General features: G+C 42.3%; 2 protein-coding genes and 1 long non-coding RNA gene across 5 annotated transcripts in view; 1 reads left to right on the top strand and 2 right to left on the bottom strand.

Moving 5' to 3' along the window:
• Positions 1-18384: 18384 nt before the first annotated feature.
• On the bottom strand, positions 18385-22097 carry LOC141783846 (uncharacterized). The gene is made up of 3 exons (XR_012597368.1): positions 21803-22097; positions 19864-19955; positions 18385-19474 (listed from the first exon to the last, which is right to left on the bottom strand). It is a non-coding gene; the product is annotated as an uncharacterized LOC141783846 (long non-coding RNA).
• A 30-nt stretch (positions 22098-22127) lies between these two features.
• Positions 22128-24804, top strand: id2a (inhibitor of DNA binding 2a). Its single transcript, XM_074661421.1, has 3 exons — positions 22128-22615; positions 22899-22962; positions 24069-24804. Exons 1-2 carry the CDS (start codon positions 22235-22237, stop codon positions 22953-22955), a joined length of 438 nt encoding a protein of 145 aa, XP_074517522.1. The 5' UTR covers positions 22128-22234; the 3' UTR covers positions 22956-22962; positions 24069-24804.
• Positions 24598-27749, bottom strand: part of kidins220a (kinase D-interacting substrate 220a) — a 58212-nt gene continuing 55060 nt past the window's right edge. For all 3 annotated transcript variants that reach the window (XM_074661418.1, XM_074661419.1, XM_074661420.1), the window contains one exon: positions 24598-27635. In XM_074661418.1, coding sequence (XP_074517519.1) covers positions 26772-27635 — 864 coding nt within the window. In that variant the 3' untranslated portion in view covers positions 24598-26771. The remainder of the gene's footprint in view (positions 27636-27749) is intronic.

Here is a 27749-nt window from a genome sequence, read left to right as displayed (position 1 = left end):
TGAACAGCACGGAGGTGAGCTGAGTTGCACCCGGGACCAACTGCGAGTTGAAGCCTTTAAGGCCCTGACACACCAAGGCGACGGTCAGTCGTCGGATGATTTCGGGCCGTCGGTGAGCAACTATCGGCCTAGTTTTTATGGTGTGTCCCGCCGATTCAGCATGTTGAATCGAGTCCGTCGCTGAGAGAAATCACTTTGATTGGCTGTTCATTTTAAGCCAATCAGTGCACAAGAAGAAAAACGGAAGTGAGGAAATCAAGACAACGAGTAAAGTCAAGAGGGACGCACACAGAAGGCTCTTCATTTTTAATCTTCGTCTCTAATCATGTATGTATCATAACAACGGCTTGTATATATCAGCCGTCCTCGGTCTTCCGGTTTACCTTTTTGAATGACGAATACAGACTACCGCCACCTGCTGGTGTGGAAAGTTATTCCCTATCGTGCTGGTGCAGAATTTACGTAGTAGTTGGCGGTTGGCTGTCGTATTTGCGGTGTGTTTGAGTGCATCTCTTTGGCCAAGACACAGGCGATGTGAGGCAACGCAACAGGCGACGCAACAGGCAATGTGAAGCGACGTGAGGCAACGCTACTGGCAAGGTGACGCAACAGGCGAGGTGACGCAACAGGTGAGGTGACGCCACAGGCGAGGTGACACAACAAACGGTGTGAGGCGACGTGAGGCAACGTGAGGCAGCGCAACAGTCCACCTATGTCGCCACCAGTTCTTTGATATCGGTGTGGTGTGTCTGGGCCTTTAGAAGAAGGACGGACAGATATACTTACACAGAGAGAAACAACACAAGCAGAAACTTGAGGTCAAAGCAGGACAAGAAAGTGTTTTTTTAAACTTTGTAATAACTCATGTAATATAATGACACTCTGCCCTTCTAATGACAGAGTATGTTGCAATTACATGACCTTTTTTCTCCACCCAGATAGAACGTTTGTGATGTCATGGCGCCACAGCGCAGATATTTTTATGTTCATCTGCGTAGAGAGCACGCTTGATAATTCTCAGGGATGAACGCTGCAGCCATCGTCGCAGACACTTAACAACCTCTGGGTTGCTGTGACACCACTGTGATGGATAATGACTGTTGCCACGCACCAAAACAAAAAACTCACTCCAGCTGATAAACACTGTATTTTTTTATTTTCACAGCGGCATATCTGACTGTTTGGCCGGATAAGTCGCGCAAATGCATCTGTCTCTGCTCTGTATCGCCTTCTAGGAGTAAAGATACAGATACAAAGTGTCTGCTGGAGTTTAAACAGATGGAGGGCCTCTACTGGGAAGGGGCTTTGAAAGAGTTTTCACCCCTTAAAAAAAGCCCAGCTCGTCTTAACAAGCCATTTATTCTCATATTCAATCTTAAAAGCTTGGTTTCATTTAGAGACAGAACAATACCCGCTGTTAGAGGTAATTGTTTCCAAAGCAGTTTCGCGTCAAAAATGGGTGAAAATATGTTCAAGATATTACTTGACCTCGATAAAATCTTGAAGCAATTTGATACGTATTGGAAACAAACTGAAATTATCTGCTAATTAGCTTTTGGATGATTGTTTTTTATTTGTTCTGGGAAAAAAGATTTTAATATTCTTTAATGGCTGAAGATATTTTTCCCCACTGCACAAACACACACACACACACACACACACACACACACACACACACACACACACACACAAGCAGCGTGATCGGCCCAAACAAGTCTGTCAAGGAGAAGCGGGGCGTTGATGTCATCAAGCCCGAGCCCGGTGCATCACGTCTGTGGCTGACCCGGTGATGTCGCCTGCGGTGAGCACCTGGCTGCTTTCACCACGAGAGAGCCATTACATGTCAGAAGGGTGTTTAGAGCGCACCGTCATTACAAACACACACACACATACATACACACACAGGCAGCAGCTGGTGTGCAACTCCAACTGGACAAAACAATAAAACTTGGAACATCACAATGTATTGGATGGTACAGAAACCTGGTACATTTGGAAAGAGCTCTTTATCTGTCTGTCTGTCTGTCTGTCTGGCTGGCACCACCCAGTCTCGGCTGCGATGCCACAGCGTTTACGCCGCACCAGCCTGACTGATGCTTTTTACTCTGTGTGGTCCAGACGTAAGTCATCCAGGCCACTTGCTTCGCTCTGTTTACTAGTGGGTTACTTCTTCTACACACGTCATCTCCCACTCTGTCTCCACCGGTCTGAGCTCCATCACTCCTAACAATTATCTTTGGTGTTAGCTCACAGTATCGGGCACCTCCGAGTCTGGGGCTGAAAGCGCACGCTGGCGTCGAGATGTGTTTACAAGAACTGGGGGTAAAGTGTGTGTATGTGTGTGTAAAAGAAAAGAAAAGTGCACGAGAAGTGCGAGCAGAAGGCTAGCTTATAGTGTGCTACAGTCAGCAACACTTTAAAAGGAAGGCTTGTAGTGCTCTTCCTCGCTACCGGATCATGTTCAGTGTCTACACACACAGAGACACAAGATACACCACACACACACATACACTGAGCCAGATGGACAGCAGTGCTAAGGCTTAGTTTAATGACAAAAGGACCCTCAATCTGGACACGGATTTATCACTCACTTTAAAGTCCATCTGCGAGAAGTTTGGACTGAAAACACAACTGCTCAATCTCGCCCTGCCTTCCTCGACTCGCGTTTGAGCAACTTAGCAACTTAGCAACTCTCGCACTCGCTGAGTCCCATACCTCTCCTGCATCTGTAACAAATCCCAATGATAAATGTTTGAAGACAGGGGGGGTGGTTGGGGAAAAAAAAAAAAAAGAGAGAGGACGACTCAGATTCTCAGCCCGGTGGCGATATGATAGAGGAATGCAACCATAGGCTTTTATTTCCTGGGTTTTTAGTGGTGTCCAGGGGCCTGGCAGCATGTGGGGTGGGGTGAGGGGAAGCTGGGAGGCAGATAGACAAGAAGAGTGACAGCACGGAGATAGACTAGCTACCTATTTATAGCCCGGGCCATCTGCAGAGCTCCCTCTTGTCTTTGGTCATCCTGTTCACAAAGGCTTGGAGGCAGATTCCAGCAGCCCAGCGCCCAGCCGCTCCATTCACTATTCATTCCAGAGCCGGCAGCACCATATGGATCCGGCCCCACTGCTGGGCCCTGGCCGGCCTGTTTCTCCCTCTCTATCTCTCTCTCTTCAGATTGACGTGGTAATGAAGCCTGGGTGGCTTTGCAAAAAGCGCTCTCCTTTCTTTTTACCCCTCTTTCTCCCTGTGTCTTTCCCCTCTTCTCTCTCAAAGACGGCGGGCTTGAGCATGACCGGACACCCCCTCCTCCTCCTCCTCCTCCTCCTCTTCTCTTCCTATTACTCTCCCTCCTCCTCCTCCTCCTCCTCCTCCTCCTCCTCCTCTTGCTGTTCTCTCCTTCTGTCTTTCTTTATAAGCAGCCCAGACACTCCTCTCCTCCCTTTACCCACCCTCAGACATTCAAATGATCTCATTTCATTCCCTGACACCTGTGAAGAGCTAATGTGACCTTAAGTGGCCGAGATGTTCTGTTGCCAGTCTCACTATCACCATCAACACTGATACATTATTACCAGGGCTGTCAAAGTTAACGCAATAATATTAGTATATAATTCAATACAATAATTCAGTTTTATTCAGATTGAAGATACTGGTATCATATGAAACTAGGAAACCTAAGGAATCCATTGTTACCAATCATGTCATACTAACTTGTCGGGAAGGAGGCTGAATAATGCTCCAAACTTGTGCTTAATGTTGGCGAGGAAAAACTGGCATGCCCATTTTCAAAGGGGTCCCTTGACCTCTGACCTCGAGATATGTGAATGAAAATGGTTTCTATGGATACCCACGAGTCTCCCCTTTACAGACATGCCCACTTTATGATAATCACATGCAGTTTGGGGCAAGTCATAGTCAAGTCAGCACACTGACACACTGACAGCTGTTGTTGCCTGTTGGGCTTGAGTTTGCCATGTTATGATTTGAGCATATTTTTATGCTAAATCCAGTACCTGTGAGGGTTTCTGGACAATATTTGTCATTGTTTTGTGTTGTTAATTGATTTCCAATAATAAATATATACATACGTTTGCATAAAGCAAGCATATTTACCCACTCCCATGTTGATAAGAGTATTAAATACTTGACAAATCTCCCGTTAAGGTACATTTTGAACAGATAAAAAATGTGCGATTAATCACAATTAACTATCTATACATTGAAGTAGCAATCAGTCAAACATTTTTTGTTTTATTAATCATCATCGTGTCACATGTCAGCACACAGATTGGATACTCCCGGACCACACATCCTCTTTTTTAGAGCTCACATCCCCTTTCCAGCTTGACCGTCTCACATGAATGAGGCCAAACTGGCAATAAAGCGGAAATGGAATCAGAGAAGGGGATTCCACACAAGGAAAATGTTAATGATGCTACAAAGCGCAGCCCCTTGGGGGAAGTAAGAGGACTGTGAAACTAAACCCAAACAGAGCTTCTGTCAGCCTCCCTCTGTCCCACTTGGTCCTTTAGTCCACTGACTATTTTTATTCACAAATATGCCATTTTAATTAAGCCCTGTTAGTTATGGGACTTTAAACTGGTGGCTCCCCAGTTAGTGTGGTTTTGTGAATTTGAGAGTCAGGTGAAACAGGGTTAAACTGCCACAATAGATCATTTAAAGGACTAGTCTGGTCATTTTCTTTTCTTAAGGCAACCAATTGCATGAAACGGCAGAAATCTAGAAAGTATTGTCAAAGTATTGTATATGACGCACAAGGCACCCTTTGGCGTTTGTATGCGATGCACTGGTTTTTCCATTAACTACAATGTAAACCCATCCGCGGCAAAAGTAAACGCTCAGAGAAAGAGCTCCGGGAGTGTGGTGACGTAGTTTAAAAAGCAAAAAGACACACTAAGGGCGGACGGGAGGGGAGCTGAATGGGTCCAACAAACACAAGGCTTTCATCCGCTGCTCGTGTCCTGTGCATTACGTTTACACTTTCACGCCACGATCAGCTGTTTGTTTTAAGCCCAACCATGTTGTTTTTTTCCTAAACCTATCTGAGTGGTTGTGTTGCTCAAGGCTTAAAGTCCCGCCATGGGTAACTAAGTGGTTTTGACGCCAAAACCTAATATGATGCCAAGGGGCGTGACGAAGTGTCAGTATGTGACTATTTGGGATGAGAACGTGCAATCAATTCTTCCAGATATGATAACATGGGACAACCTGCACTTATCTCCTCTTCGCTCATGTTTCCTGCCCCGCTGGACCTATTTTTAGCAATGTTGAATGGAGTGGTGCAGGGATGACGTATTTTTTAGGCCAACCAGGAAGTCAGAAACGCCCTGGTTTCCTCGACAAAAAGCCAATATTGTTTTTCCATTGATAACATTTTGTAGCAACCGCCTTTTTAAGACACGTAAAAGCTTAAAAATTCATGAATGGGATATTTACTGACGTAGTTTATGTCATAGAACAAAAGTCTGGGTTTTAGGACTCATTCCTGCATCACTCTATTCCAAGATCTGAGCAATCACTTTTGTGAGAATAGTGTTTTTATAACAGAGAACGAATGGCCAGAGCTCCAAAAAATAAACACAAGTTGTAACAAATTGTAGTTTTTCTTTAAGACAAGTCACTGAATTTTGCTCCTTAATTGACACACCTTTCTTCTGACCTTTGACCTCTTGGTACAGGAAGCATATCAAACACCTAATGTTAACAACATATGTCTATTTAGTCCATTAGACTGAAGAAGAGAACTGTAACTCTGATAGACAAAACTTGGCTTTTGTTGAAATCCCACCTCCCCGAACAGAATGATGCCTGCATATTCATCAAACTCTGCCAGCTCCGAGAGGTTTACCTGCTAATTGCAGAGGGAGAGGAAAAATAACTGCGGCTGTGTGTATTTCTTGTGGTCATATTTTTAGAAGATAGATAACGTTAAAAGCACATTAGTAGTCGCAGGTATCATTTCTCAGTTGTAGTGTGGCGTTCACCTTGGGATCTGTGGAGCCCGAGGCCTAGGCCAGCCTAGTTAACCATGCATGCTGTGCTGGGCCTAACCTAATTAGGTGCCATCCCAATGTCAACACTGCTGCGTTCAGCGCCTGATAAAAGACAAGCTTTTTCCTCCTCTTCTCACACTGTGAAAGGGCTACAAAGAGCCGGGTTAGAGAGACCCTACCATCTGCAAGCTCTGTGTGTGTATTTGTATGTGTGTGACGCATGCATGCTGTCATTTTCGCTTTCAACTTTCAAACGTTTGCTGCGAAATGTAGGAAATAAAGCATCTGGCAGGATCTGTGACAAACTTCTTTATCTTTAGCAGGAAACTGGCAGATTGAACATTTAAATCAAAAATGTATAGCCGCCCGCCGCGGTGAAAAGACACTGTCATACTACCTAACATAATCACCTCCATCTTACTCTAATGTATGCTTCATACATACATCTACATACAGCTGTGTCTCTTTCAGCGCTGATTTCATGTGTATTTTGTGAATCCACTCCCACTTCAAGTCTGTGTGCGCTCTAATTTCATACCAATGCGTTTCATTATTTTTTATTTCACCTCGCATCCTCGGCGTCATTAAAGCAAACAAACATTTTCGCACAGAAATCCCAATTAGGGCCGATCAAATATGGCTCCTCGAGCACGGAGGCACACGCGTACACACGCACTCAGAGTTGCCTTTTTAATGTGTCGTCAAAACCATCCACTAATTCCATTTATACGGATAAAACACTCTCACAAATAGATTACCTGCTACATACGATCCCCTCTTTCACTGTGAAATTGTGGCACGGCGCCACATCCTCCCACTGCTTCATAGTCCATTAAAATACAGATGAGAGTGTTTTACAGCCTGGGCCAACAGCAACGCCTCCCAGCTAATCCACCAACAAACACAAACATCAGATGAATTATCTGTAATGGAGAGGACTCTGTTCTGGCACGGCTGACGGAGAAATGAAACAAAACATGAGTTTATTTTGGTAAATATTTGGATTTCGTTTTGATTCTGCTTTTCATGTACGTAATTAGCTGGCAAATATAGATCCGTATAGCTTGCTTTTTCATCAAGAAGGGAGTCTTTAGGTGTGCTTCCAGCAGTTCTTTTCAGAACTGCTTCACGCGTAAACTACATATGAGAGGAAAGTTTCTTTGCTTTCAGCATTTGAAGAGTTTCAGCTTCTAAAAAATGCACTTTAAGAAGAGAAATCCGCTCTCTGAATCCCTCCATCCATCCGTCTATCCGTGGCCAGGCAGCGGCACACTTGACAGTTTCTCTGGCTCAGGAGCCAAGCAGACAATGCTGCTCTGACAAGCGAATCTCTCCCGTGTCGGAATCTCATCTACTTAAAGCGCTATTTATTCAGCACACATCCTTTTAATGCTGAATCTTGGCAACGGCGCATGAAATCCAGCACCTTAATTCCATTAGCTTGTTACTCCAATAAGTCCCAATAATCTAAAGCTAACTGCAACACATACACAGACCCTGGAAGTACACGCGCCATAGCTGCTCCCTCTGGGGCATTTTTAATAACACTAATAGCCTTTAAAGGTTGATTCATTCTGCTGATATCAAAGTAAATGGCCACATTAACCTGTGTTGGCTGGGACTAACTGTAGTGGAGCTTGTCATAGCCGGGAAGTAAAAACCGGTGGCAATATGAGACACAGCAGGTTTTGAGGATTTAATATAATTACATCACACAGATTTAAAGATGCCACAGCTGAAGAAAGTTGTTATTCAAATGCTTTTTTTTCCTTCTCCTCTCCCGCTGCTGCTTAGTTTCCCACCATCCTGAATGAACCGCCTTATGCTTGATCATAGTCCGCACACAGGGCTGAAGCTATTGTTGATAAGAGACTGAAGCTTCTCTTCAAATGGGGCTTAGCAAGTGTCGTTCAAAGACTCTTCATTTCAAAAGTGACTCAGCTTTTGTTAGTCAAAGTGTGGAGAGGGTCCTTTAAAGACCCAGATGCCCTTGGTGGGAACGGACAGATAAAACTGGTAAAAGAGAGAGAGAGAGGCAGAAAAGAAATTGAGACAAGAGAAAACGATGACGGCGCAAGACAGATAATCTGAGAGGCAAGAGAAAGAGAAAGTAATAGGGATATTAAGAGCATGCCAAAAGAGAAAGGCATGAGAAAGTCTGTGCCGGTAGGTCTGATCCTACGTGAGCCGATGAGATGGGTGGCGGGTGAGGAGGGGTGAGAGATAAGTGCCAAAGAGGATTAGGGCCGTGAGAACCTTTGTTGTTGTGATCAGTTAAAAGCATGGGCTCTTAATGATCCACCTGACCACTTCAACATGCTTACAGCAGCAAATATGCATGTGAGGGACAACAAGACACCTTCAGCAGCTCTTTGAAACACAACGACCCCATGCACGGCCACGTCTGCAGCAACCGGGGCGAATTTTTGACCACCGTTTATTTAAAAGTCTCATAAATAAATAAATAAAAAAATAAAAGTGTCACACTGCAGTGTGAAAACAGCACTTTTGGAAAACGCTGATAGATGATTGTCATGTGATCCCAGGTTGTGTCAGAAATGATTCACTATTCCACCATATAGCTCGCTATATAATGTGTTTATCAATACATTACACGGACATTCCGCGTGTCCTGAGTGCCCATTTGAACCTTTTCCCGTGTCATTTGTACGCGACACAAACTTCCGCAGTAAGGTTTAGGCAAGAAAACCACTAACTTTGGTTCAGGCAAGAACACCACTTAGTTAGGGTTAGGGAAAATGTTATGGTTGGGCTTAAAATGAGTGTGTAAACTAAGTAAAGTACATACGGAAACAACGTAACCCAACTACGGAAAACACGCCACAAACGTCAATAAAAAACACGTCATAAACGTCACTAACGTAGCTTAAAAAACACAACACCGGTCAAAAATGCTCTTGTTCAATACAGGATACACAGCGTACAAATGACACGCAGAAATCAAGACAGGCGTTCTTATTGCACGCTAAATGCCTTGCGCATTATCATGTTATCCATACGCTTTTTCGTGCGCACAAGCTCGTATGATATCTTACAAAAAGTTCTTTGTTCTTTTGTGTGCGTTCTCCTACGAATGTCCAGCAACACGTGCAATTAGTGTGCCTACGTAAACCCCTGCAGTGCAGCACCTGTTTAAGCAGCAAAACTACTTGGTTAGGTTTAGGAAAAGATTGTGGTTTGAGTTACATAACTTATATTCGTGGCTTAAGTCAACATTGACTTTTGGATTCACACGGGACATAAAAGGTGGTGTCCTGGGTGAAAGATCTGTATTTGTTTGACCCATCCATCCACCCCGACCTCTTCTCTACACAGACTTTGTCGCTCTTTATACTATGTCACCTGACTTCCTGAGAGGCAGCCCTGCACATCCTGGCTCACGATTACGTGGGTTATATACGGATTATCATGCATTACTCTTCGTAGGCATAAGTACGAACGGTGACTGGGAACAGCCTGAAACAGTAAAGTTGCGGGCCGCAACTGGCTTTAAATTTGATACTACATTTAATCAACATTATAAATTAAGGATCCAGTATTTCCTCTCCAGAATTGCTTTCCTGGCAGCGTGAAGAGGGCATTGAAACAGCGTTTAGACCTTCAAGTTGGACAAATAAAACGGTAATATCTTATTTTATTGGTCCATAACTTCCTGGGAAGTTTCCTGGAAAGAGCTACGTAATCTGGTGCTAATTACAGGGAGAGTAGAGACAATTAGAATTTAAGTTCATTTCCACACTCACTTCATTTACAATGTTCCAGGACTAAACTTAGTAAATTAAATAAACCTATAAGACTTGCTGGTGTGCGAGAACTTGTAGACTTTCCTTGAAAAACTGCTCCATTTAAATTAAATTTGCTTAAAATATAAGAAATTCAAATAATTCATACAATTATTAGAGATATTATTTTTGGTTTCTGGACAGTGCCCTAGTCGGGATTTTGACTTATGACCTCAGTACTTCTAAAATCCTGGTTACGGCCCTGTCCATCTATTTATGTATAGACTTGCCTATATAATAATGACAAAATAGTGAATGAGAGATTGAGTGAATGACTTCGGACACAGCCTCGGTTGAAAATCTGGACTTGCTGGTGCATTACATTTTTCACACTTGCTTTGTAAACAATAAATAATGCTTCAAAGACAGTGGAAAGCATCTTGGCAGTCATGGTGTTAAGCTGTTGGCTTAGAATAGAATAGATTCAAGTGTTTTTCTATCGTTTTGGCATGTCCGTGTGGATGGAAAATTTCTGCAAAATGATCAGGAAAATGCTTGTGGGATTTTGACCTACTCTTTATTAGTAAGCCATAGAGATTTCTTTAGTATGACCATGTGTATTAAAAGCCGCAGTTGGAAAAACACACTATAGCTTCTTCTGTCATTTAATCTCGTTCAAAAATCGCAACCATTTGTTATGGCAGCCCCTAGCAGCTCATAGCCTACCGGCGCGGCCTTTCTCCAAACACCAGACACATAATTTACCTCAGTGGAAACAACACAAGCATGGGTGGTCAGCGATGGCATACTGTAGGACGTAGCAATGAATCAGCCGTGACTGACCTGTTCTCTGTTTTCACAGAAAGGACTGTGTTTCCTACATTAACTCTCTCTTCCCTCTGTGCTGTATAAATAGATAAAGATTGAGTAAGAGCGAGATGACTGTGGTTAGAGGGGTTTAGAGTTAGAAGGAAGTGGGCTCTGCTGCAGTAAAGAGATAGAGCAGAAGGAAACAGAGTTGTGCTGAGGTGGAGAGCTCGGTCCTAAATGTTGTCCTCTTGTGCTCCTGCTCGGTTCTGTCTGCACGGGTCGGATAGGGTCACGATAGTGGATCATGACCCGAACACTGTCATAGTTCAATGTATTCTCTCTCAACGGTTCCTATGATATCTGCGTTCCTACGTTCAATTTCCGCTCCAGTCTTTTCAAAATAAACTTGTGCCTTCACAGGAAACAACTTGGTTAGGTCTAGGCAACAAAACTACTTAGTTAGGTTTAGGAAAATATCGTGGATTGGGTTAAAAATAACACCGTAAATGGCGTAACTTAAGTACAGAAGTTACGTAACAAATAAATCAATGTTGACTTCTGGTTTCACACGGGGTACAAACACCGGTCTCCTGGACGATAGTCTGGTGGTTTATGGCGGTGTATTTATAAATTTCACAAAAAAAACACAACACACCTGGAATAGCAAACGTCGGATAGGTTAGCAAAAAATTATATTTCCTCCGCTTTGCTGTGAAAAACACATTTCTCCATGTATGATGATATAAATAAAAAAACGTTTCTGTATACCTACATTACCTGTTGGCCTCCTAAAACTATCATTTTTGGATGTCGTGCTATAGCTTATGATGTGACTTCCTGTTTGTGGTCTGCTAGAGGAATCCAGCCCGGTCTCAACAAATGGCGTACGAATGACATGGCAATTTCTAAGTCATTTTGTGTGCAATAACAACTCCGTTCTTGCTTTTGGCACGTCATTTCACGCCATGTAGTCTGTACTGACTGCATCCGTGTGAATATGCTACGCTCAGAGCTAGTGAAGTAGAATAACGAGCGACGTTCAGAGCTATAGTGACGTAGTTTAAAAAGTGAGAAAGACTGTTTATGGTTGGTGGGAGGTGAGGTTGTTGGGTCAAACAAACACGGGACTTTCAACCAGGAGACCCCAAAGTGTTATCGAGTTATTTTGAAGTTACGTTAGTGACGTGTTTTCCGTATTTATGTTATGTTGTTTATGTAGTTATTTTAAGCCCAACCATATGTTTTTCCTAAACCTAACTCAGTGGTTTTGTTGTCTAAACATAACTGCGACCATTTCATGGTAACGATGTGGCATTAAATGACACATGAGAAGCCTAAAATGTGTTATCATAACACGCGTAATGTCCTTAAAATGCTGCCTTCCTGTGAGATCAGGTTGAGGAATTAACTGTCATTAGCCTACAGTATACTGTATAGGTTACAGTAGCCAATATCATATTTATGATGTCTGACATCTCACCACAAGGTCCATTTAGTTGCTTTTTCCCCAGCTTTCAATCATATTGCATGATTTCCCTTTGCAGATGGAGTTTTCCTGGTTGTCAGGGAATTATTAGATATTAAAATTTCCATTTTTTTTTTGGAGCACTTTATGGACTTTTTGTCTATTTTGGCTTAAAAGGACATTCTTGAACTGAAGTGAGGAAGTTATGATCAAAAGCTCCAGAAACAGCTACTAAATGGACCTTGTGACGAGATTGTTTTGTCCACTGGTTCAGAGGTCAAGAATGAACTTTCATGAATTGTAACATATTTATGATGATTTTAATGAACATAATAGTACCGTCACTCTTTGCGTTGGTCTTAAATACAAAAGTAAAAAACTATGAAAGGACATGATCAGCGGCATTTGCAAGAGCGAAGTTCCCTGAAATTACCTCAGAGGGGACCGTCAAGACACACAAAACCGTGTTACCACAGAATCCAAGAAGTCTCAGGCCAAGGTGGTATCAGAAGCTAGTTTCAGGTCTCATATACTTTCTCAATTCCCCTTGGAATAGAGGAACCTGACCGCCTGCACACTGGGATTGAAACAACACCAGCGTCATCAATTTGATCACCGACAAGCATCTGTAAAGAGGTGACAAGCAACGGCCCAGTGAAATGACATTATATTGTTACTGCACCTGTCACATCCCTGCAGTAACTGACTCAGTGGTCATTAATACCAAATGTTAATGTTGATCATTTTCTAACTCTTTGACAGAAAAGACACCTTTTGTTCTCCCTGCTGCATAAAAAAAAAATCTGATTCCAACAATCATCTTGTGACAGTGCGTTCGACGAGGAAGCACACTGTCACACTCCCTGTGTGAAAGTGGAGATATGCAGATATCTGATTACTGGGGTACAGACTGCTTGCTGCAGTGACAGCTGTGCCGCCGTGATAGGTGGGCGACACAGCAATGTTAGCGTGTGATTGTATGCCAACGGGCAATATTGCCCAAAAGTTAAACTGCAGCCAACTTTTCCACACTGCCAACTGGTTGGTGGTTGTCACGCTGGCCAAAAGATCTGAGTGGTTCAACTCTAACGGAAAATAAGTAGAATTTGAACAACTTCGGAGTGGCTTGAGTTGTCTATAGTTGCCGGGTTATAGTGTTGTATGTATTTCCACGGCTCAGCTGCCCACCTCCATCCTCTACCTCCTGTCTCACCTCCGGCAGCCAGCTGTGTGCTGTGGAGGAGCGGTGTGTGCGGGGCAGAGGAGGGCCGGCCTCCAGGGAGGCTTGGAGTGGCCACTCCACGACCAGCCTGGAAGGCACTCGGGCAGCCATGGTGCCTTTGTCTCCCAGTCCAATCTGGCCACCGCATCTCTCCCATCCATCCATCTCTTCCCAGTGCTTCCTGCCCGCCCGTGTGCCTGCTGCAGCCTCTCACGTTACAATAGAGCCAGGCCTCGATGGCTGTTGCTCAGAGAGCAGAGGGAGAGTCCCATCTGGACCACAGGAGAGACTGAAGAGCGGCGGGAGGTGGACAGGGAGGAGGACAGCGACAGACCAGATGTATTTTAGTCAAGGCCAAAGCCTGATTAAATCAGAGCTACTTTCTACCTTGATGCACTAGTTTCCATTTTCACAAAGAGATAATTCCAAACAGATGCCGAATTTGTGATTGTGGTTGTTTTAGAGCGGTTTTAATGACTATAAACTGTGTCCAATACCGCTCAGACAACCTGCTGAGATCCAGCTCGTTCTCACTCCCAGGGCGTTAAATACCGAGGCTTCGTCACGACCGCCGGCGTTCGGTACCGCCGCACACATCACCCTTTGGCGTCGGTATGAAGCGCACCGGCGTTCCATTAACTAGAGTATAAACCCAACAATAAGCGCTCTGAGAAAGTGCGCCAGGAGTGTGGTGACGTAGTTTTAAGAGCGAAAAGACACACTAACGGCGGGCGGGAGGGGAGGCAAAGTGGATGGGCCCAACAAACACACGGCTTTCATCCAGGAGACCGCTGTTTGTGTCCCGTGCCTCAAGTTACAATCAGCTGTTTGTTCATGTCTCATGTTCACAACATTTAGCGACAACATTTTCACTGTACAAACGTAGTAGCTTTAAGCCCAACCATGTATCCATCCATTATCTGTAACCGCTTATCCTATTCAGGGTCGCAGGGGGCCTGGAGCCGATCCCAGCTGACATTGGGCGAAGGCGAGGTACACCCTGGACAGGTCACCAGACTATCACAGGGCTGACACATAGAGACAGACAACCATTCATGCTCACATTCACACCTACGGGCAATTTAGAGTCAACAATTAACAACCAATCTGCATGTCTTTGGACTGTGGGAGGAAGCCGGAGAACCCGGAGAAAACCCACGCTAACACAGGGAGAACATGCAAACACCACACAGAAGGGCCCCAAGCCGGGTTTGAACCTTTCTTCCTGTGAGGAACCATGTAGTTCTTTCCTAAACCTAACTATAGTGGTTTTGATGCCTAATCCTAGAGTGACGCCAAGGGTAACTAGAGTAGTTTTTATTCAGAAAATAAAGTGACGCCAAGGGGCGTGATAAAGCGGCCGTATGTGACGAGTTGGGATGAGAATGTGTTGAGAGATCTGAACTTCATTACTAATGAGGTTATGAATGTTGACTGACTGCTAAACTCAGTTTGCATAACTTTTTTGTCACATTTTTTGTGACCACATTAGAGTTGAAATGTGTAGTCAAATAATCAACAGAAAATGAATCAGCAACTATTATGATAATCTGTTAATTTGCTCTCAAGCTTCTCAAATATGAGACGTTTGCCACTTGTTTGTAATATGTAGAGTAAATTGGAACAGTTGTTGGATAAAACAATGAATCTGCAGATGCTATCATGGGCTCTTGGACAATATAATTGGCATTTTATTTTTTATTTTTTACTATTCTATTGTTATTTTATAGACATATCAATTACCTGATTAGTCCAAAAAAAACTGATTGGCTGATTAATTGATTAATAATATTAGCACCAGACTGTATTGCAACCTTTAACATCAATTGAATGTAACACAAAGTCAGATTTTTATTGGCAGTATATTTGAGCTGTGGAGATCACGGATCACCCCCCTTTTTCCTCCTGGTGACACCACATCAGTGGTGTGTTTGTGGGTGTAGAACAGCAGACCACGCCCCAGTAGGGTCGACGCTGCTACAAGAGTCGCCACCCTTTGATGTGTACACTCCTCCACGCGACAGGCGCATGGCAGCCCGGCGGAGACGAGTAGAGAGCGCGAGACTTTCCTCTACTTTTGGGACGATGGAGAGTTAAAAAAAAAAATGTAATTGCGGTATTCGGCTTTTTGTTACTTCAAAGGACACGGACTATTTTGCGTAAAAGTACGCGCAGGAAAATGGGAAATAAAAAGTCTAAATCAAGGCAGTGAGTTGAAATTAAGTGAGAAACAACTGGTAGGGACTTAAATAGTGAAAGTGTTTGCTCCTTAGCACCTTTATCTCACTTTTTAAGTTGTTTTTTTTAATCTTCTGTACAGTTCGTCGTAGTTTCTGACCTTTAATAGTCGCATCAGATTATTCGTTTACAGTTTCCTACATTTTTACGCACATGGCACCATTTTAAGTCTTATTTTAATATCCTCCACTGTGTCAGGACTTTAACTTCAACACAGGTCACACTAAAAGTTACTTTGTTAGTGTTTTATGTCATAAAAATTTGTAAAAATGTTGGCATGAGGGAAAAAAACTGGTTTCAAATCAGCTAGTGTTTACTGGGAGAATGGGAGTGCAGCTGCAGGGCGGAGGATCAGCAGGCTGACCGGAGAGCAGACAGTCCGACGCCGGAGGCTGCAGGGCGCACTGGAGCTTTGTTGTCTAAAACCTTATCTCTCCTGAACCCAAACTAATAGGCTGCTGGTGACCGGGAAGAGAAGAGAAGAGAAGGGGGGATACAGGAGGCTTGTGTTTGTTCACTGCGTCTGAGGAATGCTCTTTGAGACTTGGAGGAGCAAAAGAAAGTTTCAGGGGAAACTTTAAATAAATGACTTGTGGCTCTTTGCTGCTGCTGCTGCTGCATGGGAAAAAGTTTGACTGTTTGGTCACAAACTTTTTTTTTTTTGTTCTTGTCCCTGAAGTTTGCAAAGGCATGTAGTGAATCATAAATAAATACATATATTCACTTGACCATTCATGAACTTTGACAGCTGTATACTCTTTGGTGTGCTGCTGCTGCTGCTGCTGCTGCTGCTGCTGCATGAGAAAAAGTTTGGCTGTTTGGTCACAAACTTTTTTTCATTTAGGTTTTCTTCCCTGAAGTTTGCAAGGCATGTAGTGAATCATAAATAAATACATAAATATATTCACTTGACCATTCATGACAGCTTTATACAGGGTCAAGTTTATAGCTGAGGTTGGTCATCCAGACTGAAACATCTGGAAACAAGTATCTCACTGTAGTTTCATCTGCATCATGTCTCCATGGAGACAGCTTCACAGCACAACTTCAATGTTCTTGGAGGCAAACCTTAGCTACTTTAGGCTGGTTCAACTTTTTCTACATTCTCAACACTTTAAAAACAAATTGTAAACGTTTTTATACATTTTTTTGTGAGATAGACATATTAATGAGTGAAAATGTCTCCCTCATGTCCCATCTCTTCCACGTTCCACTGTCAATCTGGGTTAAAAAACGAATTTATTTTAATGGTTTAATTTCAGAGAACAAAGCTGCTGCTGCATGGGAAAAGTTTGGCTGTTTTGGTCGCAAACTTTTTTTTAGGTTCTCGTCCCTAATAGCTCCTAGTTCACAGATTCTACATAAATATGATGATCTCATAAAATATAATGCACTATTTAAATACCCAGCAATCAATATACAGGTTTTAAAATGAGCTCCACACAACAGTAAAATGCTATTTAGGTTTACACCTTCATGCATCTGTAATGATAATCCATTCATTTCATATGTAGTATAACATTCAGAGGGACTTTTAATGACACAAAGTCACATTTTCAATGTTGGACTTTTGCAGTATTGCTAATTAGGTAAAGGATCTGAATGCTTCCTCCACCACTGAAGCTGAATCATAAATAAATATATTCACTTGACCATTCATGAACTTTGACAGCTTTATACAGGGTCGAGTTTAGCTGAGGTTGGTCATCAGACTGAAACATCTGGAAACAAGACATATTAATGAGTGAAAATACCTCCCTCATGTCCCATTTCTTCCACGTTCCACTGTCAATCTGGGTTAAAAAACAAATTTATTTTAGTGGTTTAATTTCAGAAAACAAAGCTGCTGCTGCTGCTGCATGGGAAAAGTTTGGCTGTTTGGTCACAAACTCTTTTTTTTTAGGTTCTCGTCCATGAAGTTTGCAAAGGCATGTAGTGAATCATAAATAAATACATATATATATTCACTTAACCATTCATGACAGCTTTATACAGGGTCAAGTTTATAGCTGAGGTTGGTCATCCAGACTGAAACATCTGGAAACAAGTATCTCACTGTAGTTTTATCTGCATCATGTCTCCATGGAGTCCTCCCTTAATAAACACGTTCTACAGGACAGTATAGGCTACAGCTTCACAGCACAACTTCAATGTTCTTGGAGCCAAACCTTATAGCTAATTAGGCTGATTAAACTTTATTTTACATTCTCAACCCGTTAAAAACAAATTGTAAACTTTTTTTATAACATTTTTTTCATGAGATAGAAACATCTGGAAACAAGACATATTAATGAGTGAAAATATCTCCCTCATGTCCCATTTCTTCCACGTGCCACTCTCAATCTGGGTTAAAAAAAGCAAATTTATTTTAATGGTTTAATTTCAGAAAACAAAAAGAAGACAGCTTTAATTTGGCACCGTACAGTAAAGATTAGGATGTTAATAATAAAAGTAATGAATTGGTGGCTTTCAGTGGTGGAGGAAGCATTCAGATCCTTTATAGCAATACTGCAAAAGTCCTACATTGAAAATGTGACTTTGTGTCATTAAAAGTCCCTCTGAATGTTACACTATATATGAAATTAATGGATTATCATTACAGATGCATGAAGGTGTAAACCTAAATAGCATTTTACTGTTATGTGGAGCTCATTTTAACACGTGTATATTGATTGCTGGGTATTAAACCAGTGCATTATATTTTATGAGATCATCATATTTATGTGGAATCTGTGAACTAGGAACTATTAGGCCTACTAAAGTGGGGTAAAAAGTAGCCTAATGTTTCCCTTCGAACTGTAAGTAGCCTATAATGAAATGAAAATACTCAAGTAGACTAAAGCAGTGGTTGCCAGACTTTTTCACATCAAAAAAGACCCCTAAACTGACACTAAATAGACACCAATTTGATAAGATTTTGTTCCATTGTCCCCAATCTAATATAATTGTTTGCTTTTAGATGTTTTATTACATAAAGTGTATGAAACCTATGAGCAAAATAGTCAAAATGGTAAATGGACTTGCATTTATATAGCGCTTTTCTAGTCTTCCGACCCCTCAAAGCGCTTTACACTACATGTCAGTATTCACCCATTCACACACACATTCATACACTGATGACAGAGGCTGCTAAGGTGCCAACTTTGCCCATCAGGATCTAATCTAAATACTCATTCACACACCGATGGCTATGCTTGTCATGTTCTACTAATCATCCTCCTTGTTTGGTCTCTCTCACTAGTGAGTCCGAATTTTAAAGATCATTAAAATTGTTAAAGAACATAATTATGACTTTTTTTTTATTGGTCATAAATTCTGTCATTATGTTACATATGGATGGAATTATAGTGAAAATAAATTATTTCCCCTTTTTTTGCTGGGGACCCCCTTGGACCCCCTCAACGACCCCTGGGGGTCCGCGGACCCCACTTTGAGAACCTCCAGCCAAAGTATAAGCATCACATGCGTAAAGGCTACAGTGGAGTGAGAGTGTGGCCACCCACCACCAGAGAAGAAGAAGAAGAAGAAAACCCTTAGCGGACCCAAGACTTCCCCGGTTCGGCCCCAAAGTTGATCAGCTGAGAACCGACCTCTGATTGACAACCTCCCGAAACCCCGTCTCCATGGAAACCGCCTCAGCGGCGCCGCGAGGGCTGGCTAGAGGGCTCTGCTGTGAATGGGTGGTGACGTCACGGCGCCGGCGCCAGAGAGTCTGCTCCAAAGAGGAGGAGGAGGAGGAGGAGGAGGAGGAGAGAAACAGGGAAGAAGAGGAGAGGTAGATGAGGCTGCTGCTGCTGCTGGAGGTTCACTGCTCGGCTTTGCACCGACGTGCTCTTGCGCACACAATTCATCACCTTCCACAGAAAATGGAAAAATCCTATTGCACCAGATGTGGACCACAGACTGCAGGAGCTCCAGATTATATTAGAAAATGCATAAAAAGCTGGATCGAGCAGACAGCTGAAGGAGAAGCTGTCCGTGTGCCTGGTGGATGGAGAACCGCGCGTAAAAACAATGACACAGATGGTGTTTTGCTGAATTTTTTGCAAAATACTGCACAAAAATCATCATTATATAGATTATTATTATAGGTTAGAGCAACTATGTTTTCTCTCTTCACCATGCACTGCTCACAATAAGCATATTTCAGCTCCTATAGTGGATATTTTTCTATTGGAATATGGATTGACATATTACAAATTGTGCTTGCATTATCTTAAGTTTGACCTTTTAGCAACCACAATATAATAAATAGGATTTAAAAAGTAGATGTGTACATGATGAAATCATGATCCAGTAGTGAATTATGCTTGCTTGTGCTTTTTTATATATATATATATATATATATATATATATATATATAAAGATCCTACCTTCCTCTTGCAGGCTGATGTGCTCTCCAAAACTGCGTCTCCTTTTTGTCCAGTTTAGGATTTTCCTTGTTTGTGTGTCTTTCAGATGAATCCTGAAAAATAAATACATTAAAACAACAAATTAATCATATTTTCCTCTCTCAAATCTCTCCATTCATCCTGAGTTTTACCCTCTCCTTAAAAATACATTGATTTTATTTCTTATCGAGGAAATATAATCCATAAAAAACAAAATCCGAGCACATCACAACAGTCCACATACAAACTGCCCCCAGGGGCAATTAGTTAGTGCTGCATCAAACAGCTCCAGCTGAAGGATGAAGCGTGTAATTCCTACAAACAAACGGCTCATTCAGAAAACATTAAAGTGTCAATAGTAGTTAATCACTTCTTCACATGCTGCAGATATGATGAAAGACACATTTGTATATATAGGCCATGACTAAATGAACTTTGACACACAAACACACTCAGGTGACAATTAACACTAAAGGTGCACGAGACCTTGACTGATGCATTTAGATAAACACAGCCACTTAAAAAAAACATGTAGTGCGTAAAACTACACAAATGGAATCTGGTGCGCACACAAAACTTTAAATTACTATAACTGGTATGTTTGTTATAATGAATTAAAGCTGTCAACTCCTGACAAATGCTTTCTGATGTGCGCACCATCCACATTTTGATAGATACTTCACTGTGGTAAATGTGAGACACAGACAATCCTAAAGTGCGTCAAATGCAGTGGCGGCTGGTGGAAATGTTTCTGCTGTGAAATCAATTTCAGCAAATATCCTGGTATGATTTAATGCAAAAAAAAAGTGAAGGTATCAAAAACACATTGCTACTTTGCAGTTAAATAATCAACACTTATTTTATTCCAACAGGAGCAGTAAAGAATGCTTAGAAAAACAGTATAACATGTACTCAGTGGTGGAAAGTAACTAAGTACATTTACTCAAGTACTGCAATTAAGTACAATTTTGAGGTACTTTTTATACTTTACTTGAGTGTTTCCATGTTCTGATACTTCTACTCCACTACATCTCAGAGGGAAATATACTTTAATATACTAAAACGCGCATAGATCCCTATTTTCCTCATGCGTAAAAACGCACAAAAGAGTATTTTTTTTCGTATCGTTTTCCTGGTGTGTGTTGAAGCTGTTTTCCACTCAAACATTTCCCTCTCAGTTTGTTATTCAGCCTCAGAAACTTGCCTCCACACACACACACACACACCGTCCTGGCTGGAGTGAATTAAGAATCAGACGCGCCTGATCTGGTACCTGTCATCACCACAGCTCCACACCTCCAAAACGCGCACATGTCAACTAAAATGTGGAGGAATGAGGGATTGGCTCACAATATATGATATAATTGTTCAGTCTGTAAGATCAGGCATAAACTAATGCACTGTATAAATTCCTATTTATTCAGATTAATAATATAAATACGTTTCCAAATCCATTTCTCTAGACTCTAGTGTCCCCAGAGTCAGAACTAAACATGCAAAAGCAGCAGCGTTTAGCTTTTATGCACCAAATATTTGGAACAAGCTCTGCAGAAAACTGCAGGACCAACTCCAACTCTTTTAAATCAAAGCTTAAAACTTTCCTGTTTTGCTGCTTGCCTTTTATTAAACCAGATAATGATCTTATATACTGCACTAGAGCACTTTACTCTTGTGTGGTATATTCTATTTTAGCTTCTATCCTATAGCTTTTATTTTTATTTTCTTATCTTTAATGTTTTTATAACTGTTTTAATTATGTCTTAATGTTCTTGAATGTTTATGTAAAGCACTTTGAATTGCCCTGTTGCTGAAATGTGTTCTACAAATAAAGCTGCCTTGCCTTCATTCAGCTTGATCTTCATCACCAAAACTAACACATTTAAATCTTGTAGGGCAAAATGCATTGGCAAAGTGCTCACACCTTTTTGTCCATCCATGCTCAATTGATGACAGCCCATGCGAATCATTAATTTTCTTGATCAGAAACAGGTAAGGGCTTAATTTTCCCAAATTGCCCACCGGAGCTTGCAGAAGCAGCAGCCTCTCTCTCTCACTGGGTACCGCCTCCAACATGCGTTGCCACTGGTAACGCGTGCGGAGGAGAGGAGGAGTTTAACACAAAGAGCCAATAGCAGAGCTGAAAAGATGTTGAGTGACATAGTAGTCTTGTCCAATGTGCAAGTTTGACCCGCCTGTGTCGCATGCCCCAGCCTTGCTTGCCTATATAAACCAACACTGACAGCTTGGTAATCCAGTCTGATCGCTGATAGAACAGGACTCTTAAAGAAGAAATATCGACACACACACACAAAAAAAAAAACATCTCTTCTCTCTCGCTTAATTTAAAAAAAACATGAAAGCAATAAGCCCAGTGCGCTCTTTCCGGAAAACCAACGCGAATCTATCGGAGCACTCCTTGGGAATCTCTCGGAGCAAGACCCCGGTGGATGACCCGCTCAGCCTGCTCTACAACATGAACGACTGCTACTCCAAGCTGAAGGAGCTGGTGCCCAGCATCCCACAGAACAAGAACGTCAGCAAGATGGAAATCCTGCAGCATGTCATCGACTACATCCTGGACCTGCAGATCGCGCTGGACTCCAGCAGTGTCGCACTAACCAGCAGCCTGCAGCAGCAGCAGCAGCATCACCCTGTACGGCAGCAGCAGCAGGCTCCATCATCCAGGACTCCTCTGACCACCCTCAACACAGACATCAGCATCTTGTCATTACAGGTAAATTACACATTCATAATGGGAATGGGGGAGAAATTGTGGAGTGGATTTGTGCGCATAGCTAGTGCGCCTTTGTATGTAAGCCTCTATGCGTAATCGCACAAAATGGCTTGTTGGATAAAAGAAAATGGCATGTTATTTTTTTTTTTCCTTTTTTTGTAGCTTACAGAATGAAATGAGGAACAGATTTTGACCTACATAACGCTTGCAAACCTCGATTGGATGCAAGCATAAAAAAAAAAAAAAATTAACATTTGGTTCTTGTTTGTTTGTTTGTTTTCAGTCCCCGGAGTTGCCATCAGAGCTGATGACAGATGACAGCCGGACTCTGCATCGTTAAAGCGGTGGTAAGTAGGAGCTGTCCTCATGTCTCTGCTGTCTGCTGCTGCATTCTGTCCAGGGCTTCTTAAGAGCTCCTGCTATACAGCCTGTCTCTCAGTCTGCTGGAGCAGAATGGAGAGAGCTAGAATGACCATTTATACCACAAATCCATTTGTTGTCCCTGCTTAATGTGCTTGACGTTTTGCTGTCTGTAATATGTTTTTGCATGAGAATGCGCCTGCATTGAATCACTGGAGGGGGTGTCAGGAGCAGGATAGTTGGCTTGACTTGGATCTTTTTTTATTTATTATTATTATTATTATTATTTTCACTAATATGTTTATTATGTTTTCTTATTTTCACAAACACAATAAGAATAAAAAAAAAACAACAACAAACACTGGTACAGCTCAGATCATAAAAAAAAGTGTATATAGGAGGTCATATAGGAAATAGTCCATAAGTCACAGGGTATATTAATTCATGTTCAAGAGACTCCTTGTGAGATAATGGAAGAGAGTTTAGGTCTAATTCAGATAGGGGCTGCATTTTATTTTTTATTATTGTAGCAAGACAAAAAAAAGATCACAACCTTCAAGGACTATAATAATGTGATCTCTCGATTAATCGACTATATGTTAAAAGATGTTTTTGCATAGGGAGTTTTGGTTTGTTGGAGTGGGAATGGAAAGATATTCCCTCCAGGCTGCTGCTTTGGGGTTTTACTGTATATATAAGTAGCAAGTCGTCAGTGGTTGTATTATATTATACCCCTCTTGTGTCTATAATGAAGAGCATCTGCAACAGGAAAAATAATGGCTGTTTGGATTACTGCTACTACGATGTCTGCACATAATTGGTACAAGAAGTGGGTAGGCGCCAGCTGAGCGGCAATTACGCTGATTCTTCCCCAGATTGTAGGCTGAAGTTGTGCGTAAAAGTGTGTGTGTGTGTGTGAGCGTCTCTGTGTGTGTGTGTGTGTACATCTGGAGTGCAGGGTTTGCTGTAGTATTGGGAGTGTTTTGGTTAAATGTTAAAAAACTGCGGCTTCCTCTCTGGCGCCAGTCTGTCCGGATCTCTGCCCCTGTTTGCATTTTCTAAACACGCCTCTCTTTCTCTCAATCTTTTGCAGGTGTTTGGTCAAGACGCAAAAAGAAAAACACACACACACACACACACACACACATACATACAGGACCTGGAGAGCAGGATTTTCACCCCTCCACCTCTCCAAGACCTGGATCTTTTTTTTTTTTCTTCTGATGCTGAAAAATCAAGAGACTTTTGCTTATTATGGGACAATCTTTTATGTGATGTGTTTTCTGTTTGGACACTTCATTATTATTTAACTTAAGACTTTTTTTTTTTATTTGTTGGGTCCTTTCTGGAAAATGGAAGGCTTGCTATATTCCCAGGCAGTGGGAGGAAAAACGAGATTATTGTCACAAGGATTATTCCCACCCTTCCTCCTCCTCCTCCTCCTCCTCCTCTTCCTCACCCCTGTCCCCTCCTCTCCTTGTTGAAGTCTTCGCTTTTTTTGCGGAGGTTGGGAACGTGAATAGAAAAAAAGACAACTTGGTTAGTTACTGTAAAAAAAAAAAAAAGAAGTTTAGTCTTGTCTTGTCAGAATTGTTGGCACATGAAAGACTGGACGTTGTTTATTAAAAAAAAAAAAAAAGAAAAAAAAAAAGTTAAAATGAAAGAATGAAAAACCTTGTGAACTCTTTATCTGGGAGTTTATCTTGTATAGTTGCAGGAATTTGAAACTTCTGCAAAAGTGTAATGTTGTACTTAATTAATGCTGAAACTTTTTATAAAAGTAATGTAAATTGTACCTTTTTTATACAAAAATAAATCAAAAACGCAAACTTGGAACATGTTTCATTTTGGGGGAAGGGAAAATGTTGGGTGTCCAGAACAAAACCAGTGCGTAAAATCCAATTACCCCAGCTGTGCGTCAAGCTGACTTTCTATATAAGTTAAAAGGACATTGCAAGTGCTGTATGTACAGTTACTTCAAAAACAGATCCCACAACAAAGTGTCCTTATTAGACCTGCAGTATGTGACCTATAATAGTCTGAAAAACACAGCGTCAACACGACCTGGAGGCACACAGCTAGTTGCGTAAAAAAAAAGCTTATTTAAGGCGCAACTGGCTGCACTTTTACTTTCTCACATGCTATGTAAAGTAAATAGGATTAAAACGGTTTGGTGTGACCGGCTGAGCCAGTAAAGCACTGTGGGGCTGTAGGCTGTTGTTTTTAAAACGAAACTGGAAAATCATGAACATTTAACTTGGAGGTGAAACTGGGCCGGTGATGAGTTACTGATTCCACAAGTAATCAACTTATTATTTCTTATTTTTAAACAGTAATTTGGCTGGTCCTTGCTTTATTCTTTTAGTTTTCCTCTCAGACCAAATGGCACTGGTGTCCAATGTTTGACTTGTATCAGTAGTGAGAGCACCTGACTGCAGGTTTCCAGTGAAAAATGACCAGGTAGCCTTTATGAACACAGTGAACCAAGGAAAAATACAACTTCTTAACAAACATTCTACAGGAAAGACACATTAACTGGTCTTACATGTCCCCAAAAATACCAGTAGACAGTGCGCACTGTACTGTAAAGGTGGCATCAAAGGTTTAGATGACTGTGGTATGAAAGGCTGATATAAAAACCCCAGCTGTCCATCATCTCCTTCCTAAAATACAGCATAGCTTCTCAAATATTTTCACACCACAGACCTGCCAAATAAGCTCATTAGATGATTGCACCCCAGGGACTACTTATTATTGCATCTTTCTTGATTTAAGTGTAGAAAAACTCTTTACATGATACAACACATTACACTATGATTCCAAGTCATTTATATATATATATGAACTTTTAAGATTGCTTTAGAGTTAAATGTACCTGGAAAAACCCTCCTCAAGAGGCTCCCTGCAGGTCCATGCACTTCATGTAGAGAGTCACTGAGCTGAAGTTGTTACCTCTCAGTAGTTTCTAACGCTGACAGGCCGTGACTGCAGCCTGCAGCACGTTTGTATGGAGAGTGCGCCATCTATCGGAGAGAAAAAACCCTGTCAGTGGCAGTCACCAGTATTAGATTGGTGTAGAAAAGACTTAGTTTCAATATTTTTTTATCCAAGTCAACTGAGGCTCTTCTTGCAAATTTCAAGGGTCCACATAGCAAACATGTTTATTGATTCACAGAATTTCACAAGGGAGTTTTGGAAAAAGACAATCACCACTTTGGAGACGAATGCATGCACTTCTTCTATCATAGAAACCACCAACAACACACTGCACTACCAGCGTCTACGCTGCCATCTATTTTAAATACTTTTAACTACCATACTGAGTCCTCAGTAACACAGAGCTTTTTCCAGTTTACATTTCTTGAAAAATCTTTTTTCTGTAACATTTGACTTCCACAACATGTAACTAACATTTCATCACTATTTCGAATAACAGCAACACATTCACACGAAGAAAGAAATCACAATTAAATAATCCAAACGCACGAGACTCAATTGGGCAATCCCAATTTGACCTGGCTGAAGCATTTTTGGTATCATTCACTTCCAATTTTTGATTTGTAATTGTTTAAATAAAGGTGATTTTTTTTTTTTTTTTTTTTACTAAACAACTAATCAAAGCTTTTGAATGAACTACTCTTGATTCACAGCAACACTTCCTACATTTCCTTCCTAACAGTAGAACACATCTAATTCTTTAGAACACGTCACAACACCAACATTATAATAATAATAATGTCACAACATCGAGAACAAGTCTACGTGACCCTCGTCAGAAAAAATAACGACCGGCTTCTCAGAGGACGCTCTCCGTCTCGTCTCCCAAGCTGATGGTGCGCAGGTTCTGGTTGTGGATGGCTGCGGTCGTGGTGTTGGCGGTGTTGCTGCTGCCGGGGGTGATGATGACAGCTGGCGAGACGTCGAAGCTGGATGAGGAGGAGGAGGAGGTGCTGGTGGACTCTGTGCCTGTGATGTTAGCCGGCTGATGATGGCTGTTGTTGGTGTTGGTGGTGTCGTCGGGGCTGTTTGAGTTGTTGTTGAGGGTGCTGTTGCTGGTGGTGCAGTTGAGGTTGCCGGACGGCCACCCCTCATCTGGGCTGCTGGCCATTAGGCTGGCCTCGGACGGAGCCTCGGAGCAGATGGACATGCGGGCCACCGCCGTGTCCTGCAGGCCGCTCAGGCTGCTCGGGAGGAGGCCTCTCTTCTTCACCAGGCCCTCCAGCTCCAGTTCAATCAGGCTGGTCTTCTCTCTGTCGCCGTCTCCATCAGCCTCCTCCAGAGAGCGATCTGAGGAGCTGTCGCTGGAGCGCATCCCCGAGTCGGACGAGTCCTTCTTATCCAGGAGGATTTCGGTGAGGAAGCCAGGCCTGGTCGGCAGCCCGGTGGACAGAGCACCTGCTCGAGCCTCTCTGTGGAGGAGAGGCGTGGCGTTGTCTGCTTCCTCTTCGTCGCTGGGCAGCTTGTGGTACAGCGACCCGGCTCCTTTCTTCCTGGTGCCCGGAGTTCTTGACGATGTGCTGTGGTCCAGCTTCTCATCCTCTTCACTGATGGGGTCTAGAGGCTGGGCATCGGCCCCCGAGGGGAAGTCTGTGGCATCGCTAGGCTTGGAGCCTCTCTTGGTGAAGGGCTTGCGGCTGTCTTGGTCGGCTCCTTCCTTGGCCTGAGGAGAGGGGAAGAGGATTTCAATGAGAGGAACATGAATATGTGCAGTATCTTGGTGTTATTGGCCAAGAGGCCTCTGGAGAGGGGATTCCTGTCTCTCCTTTATGTGCCA

Source organism: Sebastes fasciatus, chromosome 15, assembly GCF_043250625.1.
Source record: "Sebastes fasciatus isolate fSebFas1 chromosome 15, fSebFas1.pri, whole genome shotgun sequence".
NCBI classification, from domain to species: Eukaryota; Metazoa; Chordata; class Actinopteri; order Perciformes; family Sebastidae; genus Sebastes; species Sebastes fasciatus.
The sequence above is the reverse complement of the archived record's forward strand: the minus strand, read 5'-3'. Positions and strand labels throughout refer to the sequence as shown.